General features: G+C 30.5%; 2 protein-coding genes across 2 annotated transcripts; one reads left to right on the top strand and one right to left on the bottom strand.

The window, feature by feature from the left end:
• Window positions 1-4,328: 4,328 nt before the first annotated feature.
• LOC122856417 lies at window positions 4,329-4,763 on the bottom strand. The gene has a single exon (XM_044158086.1). The coding sequence runs from the start codon at window positions 4,761-4,763 to the stop codon at window positions 4,329-4,331; it is 435 nt and encodes a 144-aa protein (XP_044014021.1).
• A 19,273-nt stretch (window positions 4,764-24,036) lies between these two features.
• LOC122856416 (death-associated inhibitor of apoptosis 1-like) lies at window positions 24,037-25,077 on the top strand. Its single transcript, XM_044158085.1, has one exon. It carries the CDS (start codon window positions 24,037-24,039, stop codon window positions 25,075-25,077), a length of 1,041 nt encoding a protein of 346 aa, XP_044014020.1.
• The last annotated feature ends 1,246 nt before the right edge of the window (window positions 25,078-26,323 follow it).

The following is a 26,323-nucleotide window of genomic DNA, read 5'->3' as shown; positions in this document are numbered from 1 at the left end:
TTTTTTATATTTGTTTCAGAATGACAATTTATTAAAATTGATTATGAAAGAATCAACCCTAAAATTATTCAATTACCTCCCCCGGTTGACATTGACAATAAAAAAAAAGCAAGAACAAAAGAAAAAAAAAAAAAACAAAAGAAACAATAACTTGTATTATGGTGACAATTTTGTATCTTCAGCCCTTTTTTTATTAGTCACATTGACTGTTGCACAATTGAATTTCACGTATTGATTTCGATCAATTTTTTCACGTTCTTGGACATATTCATCTTAAGACTCAAATGTTTCGTTTCGGATTATTTCACTTTCCTCTGTGAAATCCATTTTTTATTTAATTTGCACTTAAAATATACAAAAAAAAAAGTGTATTCAGTGTGCGTTGTCTATTTAAATATTACAGTTGCTGAAGCAACTGTGCCTTCCCTGCGGGGGGAATTTTAATTTCTTCTTTAATATATATTAAAATTCGTGACTACAAATTTATTTCATTCTCTATTGTTACAATGATTATTGTTACAGCTAAAATTTATTTAATTTTCATTCATTTTGCTTGTTCCTTCTAATGGGTCATCTCCATGTCCAGAATCGCTTTCTCCTAACCTTTTAAACTCTCTGTTTTTATTCATTTTGTTGTACTATGATTTTAGCCTGTCAATGTTAAATATTTATTACAAAATTGTCGAGTTCGATTGTATTTATTCTATTTACTTTTTTCTCTCGGTTGATCAGGATTTAACGTTTTAGTTGTTGCTGAAGTCGTCATTATATTTTTAATTTTTTTATATTCATTTATTTTCAATTCCTTTAATACTAGCACATCACCCTTTTTTCCCTAGAAATTTTCTGCCTTTTCATTCCATATAGTTAGTTCAATCTAAAATATATTTTCTTTGGTAAATTTATTATCTTTATTTAGTTTAATCAAACTTTTTTTCATTTAAATTTTATTTTACTTCATAATCACTGTCGTCTGCTAATGTTATTGTTCTTTATTTTAATAACCGTCCTGACATTGCATATATAAATTCCACTTTATTTATTGCTATTATGATTGCGATGATATCTAAATAATGTCATTATTACTATTGAATAGTTTTCTTTTTTTTTTTTTTTTTGCTAAAATTATTTTGCCTGCAAATGAATTAATTGGTATATGTACAATTTCTTGTATTTTTTTAAACTCGAAATTAATGTTTGGTATATTTTCATTTTCCTCATCGTCATCGAATTTTATATTAGCTTCTACTGGTATCATTATTTCTTTATTATTTATTGACCGGGTATTGTTCATTAATTTTTCTCAATAATCCTCCAGTGATCGTATATATTTTGTTTAAATTGAATATTTAATAATTTATCGTGTTAATAAATTTTTTTGTTGAAAAATCTTGTTGAAAAATATGATTTTTCCATGATATTTTGCTATACTTTTCTTTTTTTTTAACTGATATTTTCCTAATATTTTTCTATAATTATCGTATTTTTCTTTATATTCAGGGATTTTTCTATATTTTTGTTTATTCGTTTATATATTCTTTATTTTCCTATATTTTTCTTCATTTTCCATATTCATCGTGTTTAGATTGATTAAGGGACTTAGAAAATTTTCAGGGGGGGGGGGCATAATCGATATGTTGCCTTATTTATCGTTTTTTTCTTTATATTCAGTCACTTTTCTATATTTTCCTTTATATTCACTGATATTTTCCCATATTTATCGTTTTTTCTTTATATTCACTGATTTTTCTTCGATATTTTCCCATATGTATCGTATTTTTCTTCATATTCAGTGATTTTTCTTTCATATATACTGATATTTTCCATATTTATCGTATTTTTCTTTATATTCAGTAAGTTTTCCTTGATATTTACTGATATTTCCCTGATATTTTCCCGTAATTATGAGAGTTTTCTTTATATTTACCCCTTTTTTTTATATTTATATTATACTGATATTTTTCCATATTTATCGGTTTTTTCTTCATATTCAGCAATTTTTTCTTTATATTCAGTAATTTTTCTTCTATATTTGCTGATATTTTCCCATACTTATTTCCTTTTTTTTCTTTATATTCACTGATTTTTCTTTGATATTTTTCTATTTTTTTCTACATTGTTCTTTACATTTACTGATATTTTCCCATATGTATCATATTTTTCTTCATATTCAGTGATTTTTCCTTCATATTTACTGATATTTCCCTGATATTTTCTCATAATTATAAGAGTTTTCTTTATATTTAGCGCTTTTTTCTTTATATTTACTGATATTTTTCCATATTTATCGGTTTTTTCTTTATATTCAGTAATTTTTCCTTCATATTTACTGATATTTTCCCATATTTATCGTTTTTCTTCTTTATATTCAGTGATTTTTCTATATTTTTCTTCATATTTAATGATGTTCCCCATATTTATCGTATTTAGATGAAGGGACTTAGAAAATTTTCGGGGCGAGGGAGGGGGGGGGTCTACCATGGTTGGGGGGGGGGTCCAGATGAAAAGCGAAAACAATAGGAAATTAAAATTCCCTAAAAATAAAATGATAATAAAAACGTTGTTTAATGCTGCACTATTTTTTTCTTCTTTTGTTGAGTTGAGGGCCTACCCTCAAGCACGTACTAATATCAACTACGTCACAAATATGACAAATAATAACGGTCAAATATCTTCTTTCTCACTCTTTTTTGATGACTTGAGCTTCAATTTCCTACCGCTACTCGCGCACATCGAATAAAAAAAATAAAGGTACGGTCGCGTTCAGAGACGCTCGTCCCGAGAATAGGGGTTTCATGTTATTGGTCTCCAAGGCGGAGCGCCGCAGTCAGGAGTCGTGTCTGAACGCTCGACTGACCAAAGTCGGGTCAGGCTTCTGTAAACGCCGAGCAGTCACGCACATATACACTACTTCTTTAACTGTATGTGTAGTGTTACTAACTAACTGGTGTAGTGTTTGTGCTAGTGCTATTCACCTTATTGTTTATTGTTATTTGTCAATATGTCATTTACGCAAAACGAAGATGAACTGCTTCTTAAAGCAGTTCAAGAACAACCTGCTTTATATAATTTAGCCAATAAAAATTATAAAGATACAATATACAAAGATCATGGTACAACATTGCTACATCTTTGAAAAAATCGAGTAAGTAACGTAACCTCAATTTTTATTAATGACATAAATAAACATTGAATTTAAACCACTTTCAGTAGAAAATTAAATTTTTAAAATAAATATATATAATTTAATTTTTTTTTCAGTCGAAGCTGTGAAAGCTAGATGGAAAAGTTTACGTGATACTTATAATAAAAGAAGAGAAAGGCTTGGTACTGGTTCACCAAGATGTCCGAAAAAACCATGGTCATTAGAAGCTCATTTGGCCTTTTTGGAGACTGTTGAAAATGAACGAAAGTATGTATTAATAATTTTAAAAATCAAATATATTAAATTAAATAATAATGTATTTATGTATTCATAAATATATCTGTATATATGATTTATTTCACAGGTCAACGAGCAATGTTACTGCTGATACTGATGATGTAAAAGACATTGTTAAAATAAAATGTGAAGATATTGATGATAATGAAGATGGTTATGATAATATTAACGATGAAGATAATATTGATGAACTTATTGGTGGTGATGGTAAAAAAGACGATAGACATCTGTCTACATCATCTGTTGCTTCTGCTGGTTCCACATATTCACGTAAAAGCAAACCTGATGATCTTGTAGCAGAAGAAAAAGTCAAGTTGTATAGATCTTTGCAGGCCGATATATCAAAAGAAGAGAACTCACTTGATTTGTTTTTTAAATCATTATGTGTACAAGTTAAAGAACTTCTTTCTCATCTTGTACCTGATATAAGAATTAAAATGATACAAATAATTTGTGAAATAGAAAAATCTTATAAATTCGATCCTTGTGAGCAACCACAACAGCATCAACATTTAAGTAGTGCTCCATACCTCCAATCTCAACGAGTTAAACTACCACTTATGTTTTTTTCATCTACTTCAACAGATTGCTCTGCAGAATGTGTTACATATACGATTGTATAAAAAAAATAATTCGAATTAAAAAAAAGTAATTTTTTGAATTAAACAAAAAAACGATTTTATATAAATTTATGAATAAATTTATTTTTTCAACTGTGAAAATGTATATTTAATAATATATATTTTATAATATATAATATTTTTTAATTTTGGACATTAATGTTGTTTATAAATCTATATATGCTGATTCATATTGCCAATCAACAGCTCCAGCAGCAGATACAAAATAATCTTTAAATATATTCCGAACAGCATTTCCATTGCGTTTAAGATAGATTTCCATGACCAGTCAGAGATATCATGTTATTCTTTGGCTGACTGTTGTCTTTATTAGAATATTTATGTGATGATATATTTGATTCAAGATATGTATCACGTAACATATTGTGTAAGCAACAACAGACCCAAACAAGGTCACAAGTTGATACTTCCAAGTTTATTGGTTGATAAAAAATTCTAAAAACTTGACTGATAAGACCGAAAGCATTTTCTGTTACCCTTCTAGCACGACTTAATCTGTAATTAAAGACACTTTCAGCACCATTAGTTACAGATGATTTTCTTGTGTATGGTTTCATGATGTTAACAGATAACTTAAATGCTTCGTCAGCTAGTATAACATGTGGTAACACTATATTAGTACCAGGTAGAGCTCTAGGTGGAGGAAATCCAAATGAATTATTTATTATTTTTTGTCCCATAAGAGTTTTTAGAAAAATTCCAGCATCTCTTTCTTTTCCATATGAGCCAACATCAATTGCAATAAATTTATAATTTGCGTCTACGATGGCAAGTAAAACAGTTGGAAAAAAAATCTTTATAATAATGAAATAATGACCCTGAATTTTGTGGAGAACGCATACGGATATGTTTTCCATCTATTGCACAACAGCAGTTTGGAAATTGTCATTTCATCTCAAATTCTTGTGCTTTTTTTGCAAAATCAATTGAATCAGGATTTCGCAAAAATATTGAAATCAATTTTGTTTTTAATACAGCCAATGTTGTTCTAACTATCTGACTGATATAATTATGAGATATTCTAAAACCAAAAGACAGTGATCGAAATGATTCACCAGTGGCTAAAAATCTGGAATAATCAATAATATAAATTTATTCAATGCCATTGTTAAATAAAAAATAAATATAAACATTATGTATGTTTATTTCCTACCTCAAAGTTACTGCTAACTTTTCTTCAACTGGCTCATTAACTCGATTAGAAGGTTGAACAGTCAACAATTAATGATCAAGTTTACAAGATAATCAAATTGATTTATATTAAGACGAAAAAATTGTTGAAATTTTACGCTATTGTTTAAATGACGATTTATTCATATTTGAAAATGACCCTCAGTTTTCCTTGATTTAAATAATTCATTAACAGGTTTTTTTTTTTTTTTAATTTTTTCTCCAGTATCTATTTCAAAATCATCAAGTAATTCTAGCATTCCTAGTACTCGCACAATCTGTCGTCTATCCATTATATATATATTTTTTTTAATAAATAAATAACAAAACATTTATTCCTACTTAAATAACCTCAAAATGTATACATATGACAATCAACTAACTAAATACGTGTATACCAGTATACATTTTATGGCGCTCGCTTACATTAAAGTTGCGAACGCGCCTTGGAGACCACTTGGCTATGAGCGTTCCAAAGCGCCTGATCGAAACGTTCGAACGCGACAGTCGGACAGTAGACGCAAACGCTCCTTGGAGACCGTACCTTAAAGCGCCAAAACATTTTAACGGCGCTGAATTAAGCTGCTAGTAGGGTTGTTGACTGGTGTTTTATTTTTTCAGCATTTTTAACCGGATTTCTAACTAAAAAAAGCGAAGCTTATCAGAGCTAATCACCGTTTGCGCGGGTGATTTTAAATATTTTTTTTTATCTACAATGACGATCTATACTAATTGATAAAAGGTTATTGTTTATATTACATTATTTAATAAGTATATTTAAGAAAATTGTTATTACGAAAGAATTTCATTATCAAATAATTATTTCAACGAAATAAAAAGCTTTTTAATGGCTAAGAAATGGATGTAGCTTACTTATTAATTTATTTAAATTAGATGATAAATTAAAAAAATTTATTTAAGGAAAGGATGTTGCTTACGTGTTACTATTTTTCTTCATTAATTCCTTAACGATATTTGCCATACAAAATTGGAATAATTGTTGTAAATCTTATTAATTGTTATTGATTAATTGCAAAATAAATTAATAAATAATATTTAGATTTCGATAGATAAATATTGAAGAACTGTGGATTCCATTTTCACGATTATATATTAAAACCCACTCGTATTATTTGCCAATATCAATTCCGGAAGATTTTTTAAAATCAGTTTTTTCGTGTTCGATTACAAAAATACTGCACCTCTACTAGGTCGAGTTATTCTATATGTTTTCGGAAGATAAGTTTTTCTAAGCTATTCGTCAGTTCTTATAATATTTTAGAGTATTTTTCATTTCAACTTTAGTGTTGGACATAGTGATCGTTATTTCATTGTTAGTGTTATGTGCCATAATATGATTTCTTGCCACAATTTGTAGTCACAAAGTAAGTATAAATTTGTTTCTGAGCGCGAATATAATTTTCTATCATGATACAAATTCCGAGAAAAACATATATGTAGCAAATAAAAAAATTCGATATGAGTGGGAGAACAATCCTTGTATGAGTCGTGTCTTTTGCATTGCTTTTGAATACGTTGTGTAATCAGCATCGCTTCATTATAGATTTTTTTGTTATTGCGAAATAAAAATTAGAAATTGAAAAAGTTTTAATATATTTCATTATCTTATGAATATTTATTTTTTTGCTGCGTACTTTTTTTTTTTCATTTTAAGTCATTTTGATATTTTTTTTGTGTATATAAAATATTTAAATATGAATTTAGACCAAAGTGAAACAATTCAAGTCAATCAACAATCAGGAAACATTAAAAAAACATATAAAAAACATCAATCACTCGTATATGACGGCCGTCATTATCGCCATAAAGAAACAAATGCCAACGGGACAATGTAAGTTTGAAAATAAAATTTTTATAATTTTTAAAATATACCTATATACAGACTGTCCCATTTTAATTGGATAATGGATTTTTCTCAAAAAATATGGCTCCAATTAAAAAATGATTCGAGCAAAAGTTGTAGGGTTTGGTGGGGGACTTTAATTCATTATGGAATTCATTACGGAATTATGGAATTATGGAGTTCATTACGGAACGATTCCCGGTCAGTACTATATTTTTTTTTTTATTCAAATTTCTTTTCAATAAATACACTTTTCTAATGCTTTTTTAAAGAATTTTCATTCGTTAATGATAATTTATATATATATATATATATGGGGTATTCCAAGTCAAAGCACCGAGTCATCGGCCTGACCCCTACCGATTCACTTGGAAATTTTTTTCTAGGTGTATTTTGGACCAAAAAATGACCTTATTTTTTTTCAATTTTTTCCAAATTCATTTTACACCATAAAATAATTTCTTTTTTCCTGCTATCAAGTATTTCTCAAATTAGACCAGGTTTAAAATTCTGAAATTTTTCCTATATCATCTCGAGGTAAAAACAAGTCACCCATAAAAATTTGGGAATGGGCCGAGAATAATTACTAATTTTTTTATAACTGATTAAAAAAAATTTTTTTTACGAATTTTAAAAATAGAAAAATTTAATAATGGTTTCTTGTAGAGAAATCAAAAATAAAAATAAATGATAGCTTGATGAATTTTGTTTTTCCCTATATTTAAGGATGGAAAGATAGGAAAACTGCGATGCTTGAAATTCAATTTTTGAAGATTTTACCCTTGAAATACGGAAAGAACCAAAATTTGCCCAGATATCATTTATTTTTATTTTTGATTTCTCTACAAGAAACCATTATTAGATTATTCTAAAATTAGATTATTTTAAAATTGGTAAAAAAATTTTTTTTCAATCAGTTATAAAAAAATTAGTAATTATTCTCGGCCCATTCCCAAATTTTTATGGGTGACTTGTTTTTACCTCGAGATGATATAGGAAAAATTTCAGAATTTTAAACCTGGTCTAATTTGTGGAATACTCGATAGTAGGAAAAAAATAATTATTTTATGGTGTAAAAATGGTGGAAAAAAATTGAAAAAAAATAAGGTCGTCTTTTGGTCCAAAATACACCTAGAAAAAAATTTCCAAGTGAATCGGTAGGGGTCAGGCCGATGACTCGGTGATTTGACCTGGAATGCCCCATATATATATATATATATATATATCGTTCATTTAGGGTCCAATGAATTTAGTGTTGTACTTTCTATTATTATGAAAATTGCAATTATCAAATTTAGTGTCACATATTCAGTGTTTGATCTAGCTATCACTAATGATAATTTATATTCAGTATCTGATAAATCTAGTGTTGTACTGATTGTTAATATCATCCATATTTACTTATTTGAGCAAGTACATTTACTGTTAAAATATTTTGGGAGTTAGTGTTGAGTGAAAATTAATGATATTATCGATTATATTTCTTGAATTCAGTGTTTGTTACCCGAGATGAAAATTTAAATATTGAATAACTCGATAGAATTCAAAGTTTTTAAAATTACTTTTATGAATCTCGATAAATAAAGATATGAATGTTTGCAGTCACTGGGTATTTATTCTAATCAAGAAATATAAAAAACGAATATTAAAAGTCATTTTTTTTTTTGATAATATTGCATAAGCGTCTATAAACAGAACCTTCATGGTTTTCTCTCGTGAATTCGTGAAAAAATAAGTTTAATTTTTAATATAACTGAAGATATTGGCGGATTAACGTTCCAGGATGTCCAACGAAAAGCTAAAAGAATAAAGTCGAAAGAATATCCTAAACGCCCAATATCACTCAAACATTTTGGTGAGTTACTCCAAACGGATAAAGGAAAAGCAATGCTGAAATACGATGATGGAAAGGGAGGTTCTGAAATGACAGCAAAAGTAATAACCGTTGCAGAAAAAAGTTGGCCAAAAAATTCGAAACTGTCAAAGGTAAAAATCCACGTCATGAATTATAACTATTTATACTCAAAATTATATAAGTAGAAGGTGGCTCTTCTGGGCGACTTTGTGGAATGCGGTTCCCCCCTTCCTGCCCTCGTGTGTGTTGTGCATGGGTCTATAGTACAGGGTGCATGGGCCTATAGTGTAGGGTAAAAATAAAATAGCATAGGTGCGAGTGAGAGGTATGTGTGTGAGAGAGAGGTATGTGTGTGAGGGGGTGTGTAGTATAGGATGAATGAGATTGTAAGGGCGCGTAGTATGGGTGACGTCACGGGGCAACGGTGAAGTACATATAGAGCATAGGCCAAGCGTAGTATAGAAATAGAATAAGAATAGAGCATAGGTAAGCGTAGTATAGGCATAGAATAAGGAAATCGTACAGGTAGATAGTTTTTTTAGCATAGAGTTTTCAGTTGTTTTTTTTAGTATAGTTTTTTCGGCTTAGTATTTTTAGTATATAGTTTTCAGTAGAGTTTTTTTCGTATAGTTTTTTTGCTTTAGTTTTGAAATACAGGTGTTTAGTTTTATAGTAGGAAAAAAGAGAAGAGTTTCAAGAAAACATAAATAAAAGTAGTTTTTTTAATATAGTTTTTCTGTTTAGTTTTTTTAGTATAGTTTTCCGGTGTTAGTTTTGAAATACATGTGTTTAGTTTTATAGTAGGGTAAAAAAAGAATAGAGTTTTAAGAAAACATAGATAAAAGTAGTTTTTTTTAATTTAGTTTTTAATATAGTTTTCGGAAAATATAAGAATAAAGGAGTTTTTTTTAATATAGTTTTTAGTTTCGTATTTAAATCGTATAAGGGTAGAATAGAAAAAATCATCCCGCTGTTAATTTAGTTTACGAACGACATAAATTTTTCTGAAGTTTAAAATGTTGCTTTTGTTATTTTATTTTTACGACTTGCATGTTTTTCAGATTTTCCTTAAAAAAAGGTAAGTTTTTATCTTAAGATGTTGTATAGGATTTTTTATGAACTGATTTTCTAAAAATTTTTTTGTAGTTTAAAATGATTCTTCTGTTATTTTATTTTTACGAGTTGCATGTTTTTCAGATTTCCATGGCGTGGGTTAATTTTTTTTCGATAGACTTTTTCTAAATGATCCTGCTGTTTATTATCTAATTTTACGAGCGACTTGCGAAGGGTATTTTCAGATTTTTGTACGTGGAAAAGAGTCATAAAAGCAGTAGGTTATTTTTTTGTATTTAAGTAAGTTTTACCGACAAATTTCTAAAAATTTTAAGATACGCCTGTTATTTTTTTTTGATTTTCCGATTTTCTATTGGCAACATCTTAGCAAAAATGGACCAATTAGAAATGATAAGTATTTATGGTGGTGGGAAAATGGGCCTGACTAAAATTATTTTGACTATCATCCCTAAAATTTTCACGACAAGTGTCAGTTGTGTTTTCCGGGTCCACTCAGTCACATCTTAACTAAAATAAAAAATGAAACGCGCACTTGAAACCAACGAAGTTGACTTTAGTTGTAAAAAAAAAAAAGTAGGAGATATCCATGATAAAAAATGGATACATGAAATTTATAAATATCCTGAACTGTTGAGTGAGCTGAAAAATTTAAAGTGTACTGTGATTGCCCGCGGCGATTGGATCCCAGGATTTTTTAAAAAATTTCCTAAAAAAGATAGGGAACTGGGTGATTTTATTCGTGATAAATTACTCGGCAATCCTGTCGATATAGAAGATATAAAAAAATATCCGAAATTAGAAGTGCAGTTTAAAAACATTATACAAAGAGTTAATGATGAAAGTGAAAAAAGTTCAACACAGTGTGAAAATCTGTTGAAGGATTTTGAGAAGGCTGATGAGGATGATATGCTGTTTTTAGGTAAATAAATTTTCAATGATACTTTTTTCTTAACTAATAAATAAAATAAATTTTTAATACTTTTTTTAACAAATAAATTTTCAATAAAAAAAATTTTTTTTAATACTTTTTTTCAACAAATAAATTTTCCATAAATAAATTTTTAATACTTTTTTTTTTAACATATAAATTTTTCAATAAATAAATTTTCAATATTTTTATTGACAAATAAATTTTCAATAAATAAATTTTTAATACTTTTTTAACAAATAAATAAATAAATTTTCTCTTGTTTTTTAAAGACATTGAAATACCGACTGACGAAGTTATGATACACAATGAAATCACAGTTGATGAGACTGTACGAGAAAATCATTATGAAACACCTGTAGATGACCCAGTGGCCGAAAATGAAATACTGACTGGCGAAGTTATGATAGTTACGTATTGCTCAGTTGACGAGACTGTACGAGAAAATAATAATGAAACACCTGTAGATGACCCAGTGGCCGAAAATGAAATACCCGTAGATGTTGAAAAAAATGACATGGCTAACACAGACCGAAAAAATGAAACAGCGGCGGAACTGTTTGCCAATGCACAGTTGGAGATAAAAGAAAATGAACCAGTTGATGAGGAGTTGGATAAGTTTTTAGGAGGTGAAATATTTTTTGTTCATAATATTTTTACGCGTTATAAAATAATAATAATGATGATAATAATTTTATGTTACAGATCTAGTACAAAATGCTCTTGAAGAAAATGGTCTTGAAGAAAAAATATATTCAGAAATTAAAAAACCTGCAATTACGTCGGTGGAAATATTACCTCCAACTAAACGCATTACTATGAATTCTAAAAAAATAACTAAAAAACAAAAAGGTAAATATTTGTAGTAAAAATAATAATAATAATAATAATAATAATAATAATAATAATAAAATATATTTTTTATTACAGAACGCAGTAAAGATGACAATACTGAAAAAGAGGATCCAGTATTACCTATTCGATGCGGGAAACACGGAAAAAAAATGATAGCCGTAGATGATGATGAAGGTAAATATTTTATAAATAAAAAAAAAAATTTAAAATGTAAAAATGATAATAATATTAATCATATATATTTTTTGTATGGTAGATGACGTGGTTATATTGAGCCAATCGTCAACGTCTTCGTCATCATCATCGTCATCGGGGTCGTCATTGTCGTCATCGGAACCACCCCCGATTATAAACGAAAATAATGTTGCTGGGGAGTATGATAAAAAAAATAAATATCGGGCTGAAGCAGGGTCTTCAAACCCCCGTGTCGAGAAACTTAAAAATGATCCTGTAGATACTTCTGATTTTTGCGTTGACTGCGAGGGGTATCAATGCCCAAATAAAGCAGCCACACCATACCACCAGTTTTGTAAAAATTGTCTTGAAAAATGGAAGGCGGGTGAACAACCGCATATCCCACAACCATCACCAGTAGAAATACCAAACACAATAATTGAAAAACGACAGAAATTGGTAGATGCAAGGATAACATGTTTGCAAAACCAAATCCGTGAGCTCGAAGAATCATTAAACAAAACTAAATGTGATCTCTGCTGGGGAGAACCAATTGTAAATGAAATTGGTCATTGTGAACGCTGTGCCCAATTAATAGATAATAATAATAATAATAATAATAATAATAATGAATAAATTGTTTGTATGTCTTTTTAACAGGTATTATTGTATCGAAAAAAAAAATATAATGAAAAAATAAATAAATAAATAAATAAATAAATAAATTGTTTTTATGTCTTTTTTTACAGGTATTATTGTATCGCAAAAAACAAAAAAATATAAAAAAACAATAAATAAATAAATAAAAATTTTGTATACCTTTTTCCTTTTGCCTTCTTTTTACAGATATATTTGTTATTGTTAAAAATTTTTCAGGTTACCCATCATATTTTTTGTTTTCTTTTTACAGCTATCAAATATAATTTTGTTTAGAAATAAAAATTCGTTATTTCTTTTGCTATATTTTTTTCACACTAGAGGGCCAGAGAAACTTTCAATTTTGTCGGGTAAAATATTTTACGAAACAGGTGAATTTAGAAAAAAAATCAGTTTTGCGGTGACCAGTGCAGTGTGAAGATCTTTTTTTCAAGTTGTTGCTAAAAAAAAATGGAGCGTGTTTTAGATGATGATGTTGGAGTTGATAACAGTGCAGAGTGTGAGTTTTTTATTGATAGTCTACTCGATGGTAGTTTGACGAACAATATTATAGATTCACGGTTACAACAAGAGCATTTGGATCAGCATTTACGTGTACCACAAGAATCTGAAGTTTTACAACAACAACCTCTTTTGGATGACGTTGAAGTTGACGATAATTTTATCGATAAATCGAATCATGCAATCGCCATTACAACAACATCATTTAAGTGAGATTTTACAAACAGGTGGTAGTGATAATAATTTTCAGCGCATAGATATTGTTGATGAAACACAGACATTTGTGGCAAAATATAATTTAAATAAACATTTAATAAATTTTAAAGTGAAAGAAATACCGGAAAATACTGTAGTTGAAACATGGATTGAAGAAGCATTTGCAGAAGTATACAAGCTGATCAGAAATTATTCAAATAATGTACGTGATAGAGTTATTCTCAGTTTCAAAACCCCTTCTATGAACTCTGAGGCGCATACTCACTTGACACCTGCCAATAATTTTACATTTGAACGGTTATGGGAGATTGTAAGTAGCATTTGTCAAAGTAATGATCCAGTGCAAGCCAACGATCTATTTACTACTGACTTGGTTGTATTGAAATCAACGACTGGTGGTAGTGTCCCGCACCACATGGCAAAAAAGGCTCGCGGTGCTCTGGAACTGAACCACGATGATCTATATTTATGTTTGCCACGCTCTATTGTAACATGTTTATCTATAAAAAAAAAGAAAAGAACTATGCCGCATTGGTTATTTGGAATTTTGATATTAATGACGGCCATACAATTTTTTTTGATGGTAAAAAAACTTTACTCAATCGCGGAGTTTCGCGTGAAAATATGAAAATTTTAAATATTGTGTATTATCCTGATGACCAACATTTTGCACCTATAAAATATATGCATGTGTTTATGGCTACAAATATAAAATTCTGGTGTGATTGGTGTCGTATCGGGTTTACAAAAAATGAATATCATAAACAATGATGGACAAAATGTGACAAATGCTTAAATTTCCCGACATGTGAAATCAATAACAGTAATGATGATGATTTTAAAAAATGTTTGATATGTAATCGAGTATTTTATAGTGAACAGTGTTATGAAAAACATTTACAACCAGACTCGTATTCAAAAAATTTTTCCGTTTGTAATCGAATTAAAAAATGTAATATTTGTCGTAAAGTCTACGTCCGTGACAGTGAACATTTGTGTCGTTATTATTATTGTGCGCCCTGTCAAGACCACAAACAACCAAACCATCTGTGTTATATGAAGCCACGGCCGATAAAGCAGAGTGCTCGTAAAGAAAAAAAAGTTAACGGATTTTTATTTCTTGATTTTAAAACACGGTCTGAGCTGAGATCATATAAAAATAATAAACAATTAAAAATGCATATCGTCAATTATTTTTGTGCGCAAATAGTGTGTGAAATTTGTTCGGAGTCAGACGGTACAGAAAATTGTCATTGCAGTGAGACGCGCGAATTTACACATCAGGGTGATGACGCCATGGAAAAATTTGTTGATTTAGTTTTAAAGTCAAAATCAAGATACTCAAAATTAATTTGTATAGCTCATAATGGTGGGGGCTATGATGCCCAATTTGTTTTACGTGAAATAATCAAAAGAGTGCCTATAACAAATATTCAAACAATTGTAAAAGGAACTAGGCTTACATTGATATCTTTCGATAATGTCAAATTTATAGACTCGCTAAATTATTTTTTCATGCCATTAAGTGCGCTACCAAAAGCTTTTGGAATCAAAGAATTGACTAAGGGTTTTTTTCCTTTCTTTTTTAATAAACCAGAAAATCAAAATTATATTGGTCCTTCACCGCCTAAAGAAGACTTTGGTGTGCGCGCGCTGACTATTGAAAAACAACAAGAATTTGATAAATGGTATAATGAACGACTTCAGGGCCCACCATTTGATTTTAAACGAGAACTGGCGATGTATTGTAAATCTGATGTAGAATTACTTAAGAAGGCGTGTATTACATATAGAAAATTAATGATGCAAGTAGGGAATGTTTGCCCATTCACCGAAGCTTTAACTGCTGCATCGACTCGTTTATTAATTTATCGTAGAAATTATTTAAAAGAGAATGAGGTAGCACTGATTCCCAAGAATGGATATAGGTTAGGTGACATGCAATCTACCATAGCTATACAATGGCTACTATGGCTTGAACATTCTCAAGGGCTCAAAATAATTCATGCTGGTAGAGGGCGTGAGCGTAGAGTAGGGCCCTATCTGGTCGATGGCATTTCAGAAGATGGCAAAACCATATACTCTTTTTTAGGTTGTTACTATCATGGTTGTGATTGTTTTGAATTGATCAAAGATGTGGATGCAGATTTAAGGGATAATACAACGCTTAGAACGAGGCGTGAGAATACAAAGTACATAAATGCATATTTTAAAAAAGAAGGTTATGAATTGATTATTATTTGGGAATGTGATTTTAAAAGAATGTGTCAAAACAACGTAGATTTGAAGAATTTCTTGAAAACAATTGATAATAATTTTTATAAAGAAGCAATATTGCCTCGTTATGCTTTATTTGGTGGGCGAACTGAAAATTTTTGTGTCTCACATACTGTTACTGGTTCTGAAAAAATATACTACGTGGACGTCACATCACTTTATCCTTCGGTATTGAAGAAAAATATTTACCCGCTAGGCCACCCTAAAGTTTTTGTTCTGGATGATAAACGTGAGCTTTGTCCAGATAATAACATAAGTAATGTGATAGGATTAATTAAATGTCGAGTTTTGCCACCGCCCGATTTATATATACCAGTATTGCCAATGAGATGTCATAAAAAATAATTTTTTCCACTTTGTAACGCATGTACATTAACTTTAAATCAAGAAAATTGTACTCATAATGAATCAGAACGAGCACTTATTGGTACTTGGGTATCTGAGGAGTTGAAAGTAGCGGTTGAGAAAAGGTATAAAATTTTACAAATAAAAGAAATATGGCATTGGGATAAAACAACTCAATATGACCCAAAAACTAGAACTGGTGGTCTATTTACAGGTTACATAAATAAATATTTGAAAATAAAACAAGAAGCTAGCGGTTGGCCTATAGAGTGCGTTGATGCCGCATCAAAACAAGCATACATAGATAATTATAGTAAAGTAGAGGGAATTGATTTAGAGCCTACGAAAATTGAAAAAAATCCTGGTTTACGTCAAGTTAGTAAAAATAACTTGAATTCGCTTTGGGGTAGGCTAGCTATGGATAATATTTCGGATATGTACAGTATTATTCAAAATATTCAAGATTTTAATAAAATTATTGAAAATGCCAATATTAAAGTTTCTTGCATAACTATTATCGATGATGATACACTATTTGTCAATTGAAAATATGTTGAAAGTTGTGATAGAACTGATAGCTCAACTAATCCAGTTCTAGGCGCATTCACGACTGCGCATGCGCGCTTAGAATTATACAAATATCTTGATAAAGTTCAGTCACGAGTATTGTATGTTGATACTGACTCTATAGTTTTTATTTCTGAGAATGAAAATGATAAACTGCCATTAGGTAATTATTTAGGTGATCTCACTGATGAGCTTGATGGTGGTTAGATAAAAACTTTTATTTCTGGGGGCCCTAAATTTTATAGTTATATTGCTGAAAAACCTGATGGTACAATAAGTGCAATTAAGACTTTAACTGATGGTGAAAACGACAAAATTATTGTAACTTGTGACTCAATACGTAGAACTAAAGAACATGATGTACATACAATATCAGAATCGAAAATTGTACGTGTTACCGGGCCGAAACGGAAATTTACGGCTAACATGAATAATACATTACCGTATGGTTATAATACTATGTATAATAGCGGTAAAAAAAGACATGGGGGCTTAACTACTGAGTATAATACTAGCCTGTATAATACCAGTAAAACAAGACCTAGGGACTTAACGACTGAGTATAATACATGTAATAATACTGTAAATAAACGTGCTAAATATGTTATATGAATAAATCTTGAATAAAAATAAATTGTTTGATGTTTTTATTGAATATACACCCACACCAAATTTTTTTTCAGTTATCATCATGGCTTGGCAAATGACACATCCATTTAAAATTTTTATTTCAGGACCGTCAGGGGCTGGTAAAAGTGTTTGGACTAAACGTTTCTTAAAAGAATTATCGGGATTATAAGATACTGAATTTGACCGTATTATTCTATATTACGCCGAATGGCAACCTGTGTATACTGAATATAAAAATGTTGAATTTCAAGAAGGGTTACCAGACATGAAAGATTTTAATGATATTAAAAAAAAAAAGTTAATCATAATGGATGATTTAATGCGTGAAAGTAGTAGTGGTTCATCTGTATTAGATATATTTATCAAGGGTTCACATCACCGTCATTTAAGTGTATTAGTATTATCACAAAATTTATTCCATGGGGGAAAATTTTATAGGGAAATTTCTTTGAATACAAATTATATTGTTGTTTTCAAAAATCCTCGTGACAAAGCTCAAATTTCTCATCTTGCTAGACAAATATCCCCATTGAATACAAAATTTATTCAAGAAGCTTATTTAGATTCTACATCAGCGCCACATGGTTACTTATTAATTGATTTGAAACAGTCAACACCTGAAAACATTCGTATTAGGACATGTATTTTTCCTAGTGACCCTGTAAATTATGTGTATGTCCCAAAACAAGTACGTGATATAAATAATAGTGATCCATCTTTAAATTTACCAGTTGTACATCTATAATGTCTGACAACACACCAAAGCAGGTGCCTTTGAGAATACCATTTGATCGGAAAAATACAATATTATTAACATCACTTGTTCATGCTAATCCAAAACAGCGTCGAGCAATACTTCAACACAGTGATTCTAGATTTATTCATTGTATTTGTGAAATCATTTTGAATTATTTGAAAGGGGTTTTACCAATAAAAGATAAGGAAAAAAGGAAGCTAAAAAAATATAAGAAAATTTTGAGACAATTAATTTCAAAAATAAGTTGGGCATCTAAAAAGAAAATTATCATAAAGCATTGTATTGGTATTTTAGCCTTATTAATTACGCCTATAATAAATCTTTTATTTAAAAATTTGGCGTGAAAATATGGAGCATACACGTAAGATGGCCCTCGTACCTCACGATTATATAAATAAACTCTAGTCGCTTGAAAATGAAAATCATGCATTAACAAGTATCCAAACACCGGGGGATCCAACATCACGTCTTGATAAAGAACTTACAAAAATTTTAAATTCTTCTAAAAATGATGCAGAAAAATGGAGTGAATATCGTGAGTTATTAAGGCGATTTTTATTTTTTAATAGTGATGGTGACAGACCACATACAAAATTAACATATAAAGATATCGATGATACTACAGAGGATTCATCGTACCCTGTCGAGAATATAATAAAAAGTGTTCCTCCACGATATCAGCAAAAAGCTAAGGCAATAATTGATCATATTAACACTGCGGATATAGATAAGCGTTTTAAATGGGATAAATCTGGTTACATAAGTATAAACAACAATAAAATACCCAATACAAATATTGTTGATTTGTTAAATGATACTTAACGTTATCGTAAAAGTCATAATGCTGTTGGTCAAGAAGAATTTGCAAAGTTTCTCCGTGATATAAATACTCCACGTAATTTTGTAGGTAATGACAATTTCTGAAAGTCACCTATCATTTCAGAAGATGAAGATGATGTAGAGACAATATTGTTTCCAACACCATTAGCCGACCGCCCAAATCACAGAGTTAGTAAAAGACTTGAGCCGCAATTTCCGGATGGTGAGCAACCAACTACTAGTGGTGAACCTGAAGTATCATGGCAAAGACTAAGTCCCGAAAAGGAAAAGTCAAAAAAGACCTCATAAATACTAATGAGAAAAATATAAAAAATAATACACCCATTGCAAATATTTATTATGATTTATGAAATCCTGTTGCTTATACTGGTGCACGTAATATTGTAGCAAAATATCCAGATTTAAGTGATAAAATAAAAGAGTATTTAAATTCACAAGACGCGTATACATTACACAAACCTGTCAAACGTAAATTTCCGCGTTTACATTATAATGTATCAGGCATCGATTCTGTTTGGGAAGCTGATTTAGCAGATTTACAAAGTATAAAATCAGAAAATAATGGTATAACTTTTTTACTTGTTGTTATTGATGTATTTAGTAAATTTTTATGGATTGAACCATTAAAAAATAAAACCGGTCCTGAAGTATGTTCAGGATTTGAACGTATATTTAAAAAGAGCAACGGCCGTATGCCTGTTTTTTTACAGACCGATTCTGGAAGTGAGTTTAAAAACAAAATTATCCAAAAGATGTTAAGCGATGCTAATATTTATTTTCGAGTGGCAAGAAATCCTGACATAAAAGCATCAATTGTAGAACGCGTAATACGTACAATAAAAGAACGTATTTGGCGTTATTTTACACATAAAAGAACACATAAATATATAGATATATTACAACAAATTGTCGATGGGTACAATAATTCTATTCATACATCGATTAAAATGACACCAGCTGCAGTGACGATAAATAATTTGGAAATGGTTAGAAAAAATATAGAAAGTCGTTATGATGATAAAAAAATAGTTGATCGATTTAAATATAAAGTAAATGACCGTGTGCGCATCAGTACAGCGAAAGGTGAATTCCAGAAAGGATATACCCCTTCATGGTCTCAGGAAATATTTAAAATAACGAAAGCTACATCACGTCAAGGCAAACCGATTTATGAGTTAGCCGATTTAGCTGGTGAAGTTATTGATGGTATGTTTTATGAGGTTGAATTGTCTCCAGTCAACAAAAACATTGAAGAAAGTGTATTTAAAATCGAAAAAATTCTAAAAACACGTGGTAAAGGCAAGCGAAAAGAATATTCTGTACACTGGCTGGATTGGCCATCGAAATTTGATAGCTGGATTCCTGCAAGTAATCTACAATGAATAATGACTGAAATTTTTACCTCACACTTGTTAGTAACAAAAGTACTGAATTTTATCCTAATAATAATGCATCAGAATTTAGTATACAACTACCACGTGAAATCAATTTGGAGGGCGAGTGGGTTGTTGGTCTCTGTGATATAAATATACCTATCGGTTTTTTACATGTCTACCCTCAAGAAGGTTGTATAGGTGTTGATGTAACACAGTCTGGGGGTATTACGATATTTTTACCTCATGGCGTTTATCAAAATACTGAGGCAATAATTAATGCCTTGAATGGAGATAAAATACTGAATCAACATTTTGAATTCAAATTTAATTCCCAAACACGCTTTACCAGTATAAAAAAAATTTGTGGTGAAACCTGTGCTTCACATTCAATAACACTAACAAAAAAATTGTCAGATATTCTAGGCTTTAATTACATAGAGTGTGGATTATTATTTTCCAAAAAAATTGTTATACGTCTTAGTGAAAAACCAGCCAGTTTGTTGAGAGCATTGCCAAACTTATTGTATGTTTATTGTGATATTTGTTCACCATATATTATAAGTGATAAAAATAAACAAGTTTTAAGAATTGTACCTTTTGATAGTAATGAATATAGGGAAAAGCGGGGCAAAATGGAACACCCAAAAAAATATTTTGACTCCCATTTTTTTTCATTTTTTCGTTACTTTTCGATTAAAAAAGCCGGAAGAAAATAGATGCAATAAAAAAAAAAATTTTTAGAAAATTTTTTGAGCATTTTTTTTAAGAACAAAGAAAATTATTTTTTATATGTTTTTTTTTGTTCGTCGAGAAAAATGGTGATAAATTAATTTAAAAGCAATTGTTCGTAATTATAAATGAAGAGAAATAAAAAAAAGTTAATTTTTGTGATGAATATCACATTTTATTGAACAACGATAAATAAATTTATAATAATAATTTTTTTTTTTATTTTTAAAAATTATTTATGTTTTTTTTATTAATAAGTAAGAAAAACTAATCGGAAAAAACTATTGTCACACATCGATTTATGTTTTTTCCTTAAGTGTTCCATTTTGCCCCGCTTTCCTCTAAGTATGGTGGGAATTATAATGTGAATTTCCAGCCTCATTATTTACCAGTAATTCAACAGACTTTTCAAACAATATCATGTATTATAAAAGATTCTAATGACCACATAGTCTTATTTGGGGATGACCCTTTGACCATGACGGTTCATTTTCAAAAAATTGATTAATTATGTCAATGTATTTAAAGTATTATGACAATCAAGTCGGTGGTGGTGTAACAACTCATCAACGTCAATACATTACTTATAATCAGCGAGGAAACGGTGTTGGAGGTTTTCTCAAGGGATTGTATAGAACAGTATATCCTATATTACAAAGAGTAGCTATACTTGTTGGTGAAGAGTTGTGGCAGGCTGGAGTTAGTGTATTGGATGATGTACTAACACATAAATCTGATTTTAAAAAATCATTAGAGACACGATTAAAAGAATCTGGTCACCGACTCAAACGTAAAGCAGTAGATAATTTAGAAACATTGTGGAATAACCGTGGGGGTGGTAGCAGTAGTCATAAGAAAAAGCGGCGTCGAAAAAATATTCAAAAAGGCTCTGGTATTAATAAACAAAAGGGTGTGATAAAGAAAAAACGTAATCAGAAAGGTAGTGGTCGTCCACGCGTCAAGAAGCAAAAATCTCGTTCTAGAGTCCAGAAAGGTGGTGGTAAAAAAAAGAGGAAAAATATAAAGAAAAATAATAAAAGAAAAAGATCAATAAAAAAGAAAAATAAACGTAACGTGTACGATATTTTTTCTTAAATAACTATGTCTTTTTTACATAATAATTCGTGTGAGTGTACAAAGTCGGAGCTTGACTTATTTACAATACCTCCAACACAAACAACGATCGAAGATTCTACATGGGCTTATTACAATCCTATTAGTTCAATGAGTGATGATTCGCAAATCGAATTTCATGTACCTGGAACAAGTGAGGAATATATAGACTTACCACATACACTGTTAAAAATTCGTGCTAAGATTGTGGATAAAAATGGGGCAGCAGCACCGGCAATTGACGCTGTAGGGCCAGTTCATTTAACACTCCACAGTCTCTTTCAAAAAGTTGATGTATTATTCAATCAAAAATTAGTATCAACTTCAAATAGCACATATCCTTACAGAGCATACATTGAAACAATTCTTAATTATGGATATGATGCAACAAATAGTCATCTTCAACTAGCGTTATGGTATCCTGACACTCCTGGACGTATGAATACAAATAGTGTTGTTGCTGCAGATGCAAAAAATGAAGGCTTAGTTGCCAGATGTGTTCATACAAATGCCGGAAAACAATTTGAGATGATTGGGCATTTACATGTTGATGTATTGAACCAGGAAAAATTTTTATTGAACGGGATTAAATTGAAAATTAATCTCACACAGTCAAAACAAGAATTTTGTTTAATGGATACCTCAAACGACAAGGATTATAAAATACAAATATTAGAAGCGTCATTGATTGTACGCCGAGTCAAGCTAAATCCTCATATTATGATTGCTCATGCAAAAGCCTTAGCGAAAACGACAGCTAAATATCCCCTTACTAGAGTGGAGGTCAAGAGTTTTTTACTCACCGCAGGAATCCTTGGAAATTGTCTCGAAAATATTATTATTGGTACTTTACCTAAGCGAGTTGTTATAGGATTTGTTGATAACCGGGGCTTCAATGGTAATAGGCTCTATAATCCATTCTACTTCCAACACTTTAATATAAATTTTCTATGTCTCTACGTCGATGGTAAACAAATACCTGGAAAACCGTTGCAGCCTACGTTTTCCACTAATATATTTGATGCTGAGGCATACCACACACTTTTTTCTGGTACTGGTATTCATTTTGGAGACCATGGCATGCAAATAGATAGAGATAGCTATAGAAAAGGTTATACGTTATTTGCTTTTGACTTAACACCAGATCTTTCCGCACATAGTGCTGGTCATTGGAACTTAATTAAGAGTGGTAGCCTCCGTATTGAAGTACGCTTCAGTGAAGCTTCGGCGCAAGTCGTTAATTGTCTTGTTTATGCCGAATATGATAATATTATCGAAATAGACTTCAGCCGTCAAGTTATAATGGATTATAGTAATTAAATATAAAGAAGAGTGAAAATAAAAATATATATTAGTCTAAGCAGCGCAGAATAGCGTGATTCATCTCATGGATACTCAACAGCTAGCTAGAGCTTTACCGTATACAGATATCTCTGTTGGTGGAATTTATCCTGTAGACAAACTACCTTTTGTCTGGCCAAAGCCGTGTGCAATAATTGCAAATACAGACAATCATAACCAACCAGGATCTCATTGGGTCGCATTATTTATCGATCATTTGGCTATGGAATATACTTCGATAGTTTTGGACAAAGACCTACCGATCCACGCTTCAACTATGTCCTTAGAAGGAACACTGTCTGTTACGAGTATAATAATAAAAGGCTTCAAGATTTTTCGTCTAATGTGTGTGGTTGCTATTGCATTGTTGCTCTACATTGGTTTTCCAATGGCGGAAATCTTTCGAGTTTCCAACGCCTGTTTGGCGACGATACTAAACTCAACGACAATACTATAATGACAATGTATAAAAAACTGATTCAAAAAAAAAATATATTTAAAAATAAGCGTTTCCATTTTCTCCGAGGTAGTGGTGCAACTGTACAACATTCTTATTGTAAATTTCGTTGAATAAATAAATAAATAAAATAAATAAAATTGTTTTTTGTTTGAATTATTCCCTCTCCTTAATTTTTAAAAAATATATATAAAGAGAATTTTAAAATTGATGTTTAGTTTAAAAAAATGGCTTCATCAACAAGCATGGTGATGGCAGAACATATCGAAAAACGTACTTGGTTTGAACGTGGTGAAAGATTATTGTATCGTGTAGAAACCAATCGCCGTGAAAGTTTTGAAACATGGCCGTTAGCTCATCTTTTAGATATTTTTGAATTGGCTTCTGCTGGATTCTATTATACCGGAGTTGGTAACTTTGTATGTTGTTTTGAATGTGGAGTTAAAATTAACGATTGGACTTTGGGTGAGAAACCAAGCTGTAGATTTGTACGCCGAATACCATGTGGAAATGTCCCTGTGGGCATCAACCCTGACACCGTGGCTGTACCTACTTTCTACCCTTATCGGAAAAATATTTCTCCTGTAATTTCACCGTCATTCCGTTATTCATATTATTCAGCGGCGGTATCAAGACTTGAACATCGAGAATTTTTAAGTCTTTTTGATTATGTACCACCACCGTACCCTGTTCCACAACCTGAGATTGATGTTAAAACTGCCAAGGTTCGACAATACTTGACTTATGACGTACGCCTGAAATCATATGGATATTGGCCTAGGCACATGAGCCAGACAAAAGAAAAGCTAGCTGAGGCCGGATTTTTCTACACTGGTATTGGTGACTACGTTCAGTGTTATCACTGTGGTAATGGTTTAAAAGATTGGCTCCCAAATGAAGATCCATGGGAAGAACATGCACGTTATTTTAAAGAATGTTATTTTGTACGTGTTATCAAAGGACAAGAATTTATTGATCATTTCAAAATACCTCAAACCGATGATCAACCATCAGACGATGAGGAAGAAGCAGAAAGTTTGACAATCGAATCAAACTCAATAGTCATTATGAGAAATATACCTACGGATTACCACAGTATAGATGAAGATATTGAATTTAAATGTAAAATTTGTTTCGAAAAAAATTTAGGTATATTATTTTTACCATGTAGACATTTTGTTTCTTGTGGAAATTGTTCAACTGATTTAAAAAAATGTGTTATATGTAGAGCAGATATTGAAAAAGTTGTACGACCAATTATTTCATGAATATAAAAATAAAAATAATTTTTTAAACAAATATAACCTGTCTTGTTCACCTATTCATATACCCATGTTGTAAATTAATCGACTGAGTCAATCACAAGCCGTGATTCAGTCAATACCATGGCGTTTACAGCATTTTTGATTTTTTCTGTAGTTGTGAAGATAATTGAATCGAGAATACAAACACCGGGTTTGTATTATGATCATATCAAAAACGTGCGTCTAACGAGTAATAGTCTACAACTTACTACGTATATGGATGTTGACTATCTTCTCAATTTTTTACCGAATATTTTACCTTTGCGTTACTTTGATGCTGATTTGGGCGGAGGTGGTAATTATACTAAAGAAGACCCAGGATTGGCTGGTCTACATAAAATATGTCAAAAGTATGAAGCAGATAAAATTGTAGGAAATAATTGTGACTTTGTATCACGACGCCTTCCTTTTTTGGAACAACAACGAAAAAAAATCGCAATGTATACAGAACAAATTAATTCATTATTTCATAAAGACGTTATAAAAACAAAACGTAATGAACCGATCTACCCTATCGTGGGTGCAATATCAAGCTCTTTATTTGGGATTCTGAATAAAGACGATGCCAAGATGATCAACGAAGAAATCAATAAATTAAAACGTGATAATAAAAAAACAATTTCTGTTTTAAATAATACAACCCATTTATTACAAACAGAGCTACATACAGTGCAGACTCGTCTAAAAAACAATGACGGACTTATCAATTATTTTCGTCCACAAATGGAAGAATTTAGTGTTGGATGGAAAAGCAAGGATACACTTTTATGGAAAGTTCACTTTGAAACTATGGTAAACCTCGGTCGTACCTGGCTTCAGAATATAGAGCTGAGTTATGATGAATATATTAATTCCTTAGAACTCGTAATTCAAATCGACTATTTTGCTAGACTCGGATTAATCCACCCTCGAATAATGTCTAGTAAGAAAATTGAAGATTCTTTGCGTCTTTTTTTACAAAATAATAATAATCAGTATGTACTACCATTATCAATAAATGAAGCGGATATTGATGGTCTGCGGAAAATTGCAAAAATATCTATTACCTACCATGAGAGACGAATTTTACTGAGTATTATGATACCTCTACTATCACCAAAAATTTATTCAATATATGAAATCCATCAAGCACCGATAAAACAACATACTTTCCAATCACATATTGCGGCATACATTAAACCTAAAAGTTCTTTGATTCTTATAGCCCAAG

This window comes from Aphidius gifuensis, linkage group LG5 (genome assembly GCF_014905175.1).
Source record: "Aphidius gifuensis isolate YNYX2018 linkage group LG5, ASM1490517v1, whole genome shotgun sequence".
NCBI lineage: Eukaryota > Metazoa > Arthropoda > Insecta > Hymenoptera > Braconidae > Aphidius > Aphidius gifuensis.
Note: the sequence above shows the minus strand (reverse complement) of the source record. Positions and strands in the feature narration are given on the sequence as shown.

Coding starts and splice junctions, on each gene's coding strand:
- LOC122856417 (XM_044158086.1), bottom strand. CDS start 4,763: ATGGGACAAAAAATAATAAATAATTCATTTGGATTTCCTCCACCTAGA.
- LOC122856416 (XM_044158085.1), top strand. CDS start 24,037: ATGGCTTCATCAACAAGCATGGTGATGGCAGAACATATCGAAAAACGT.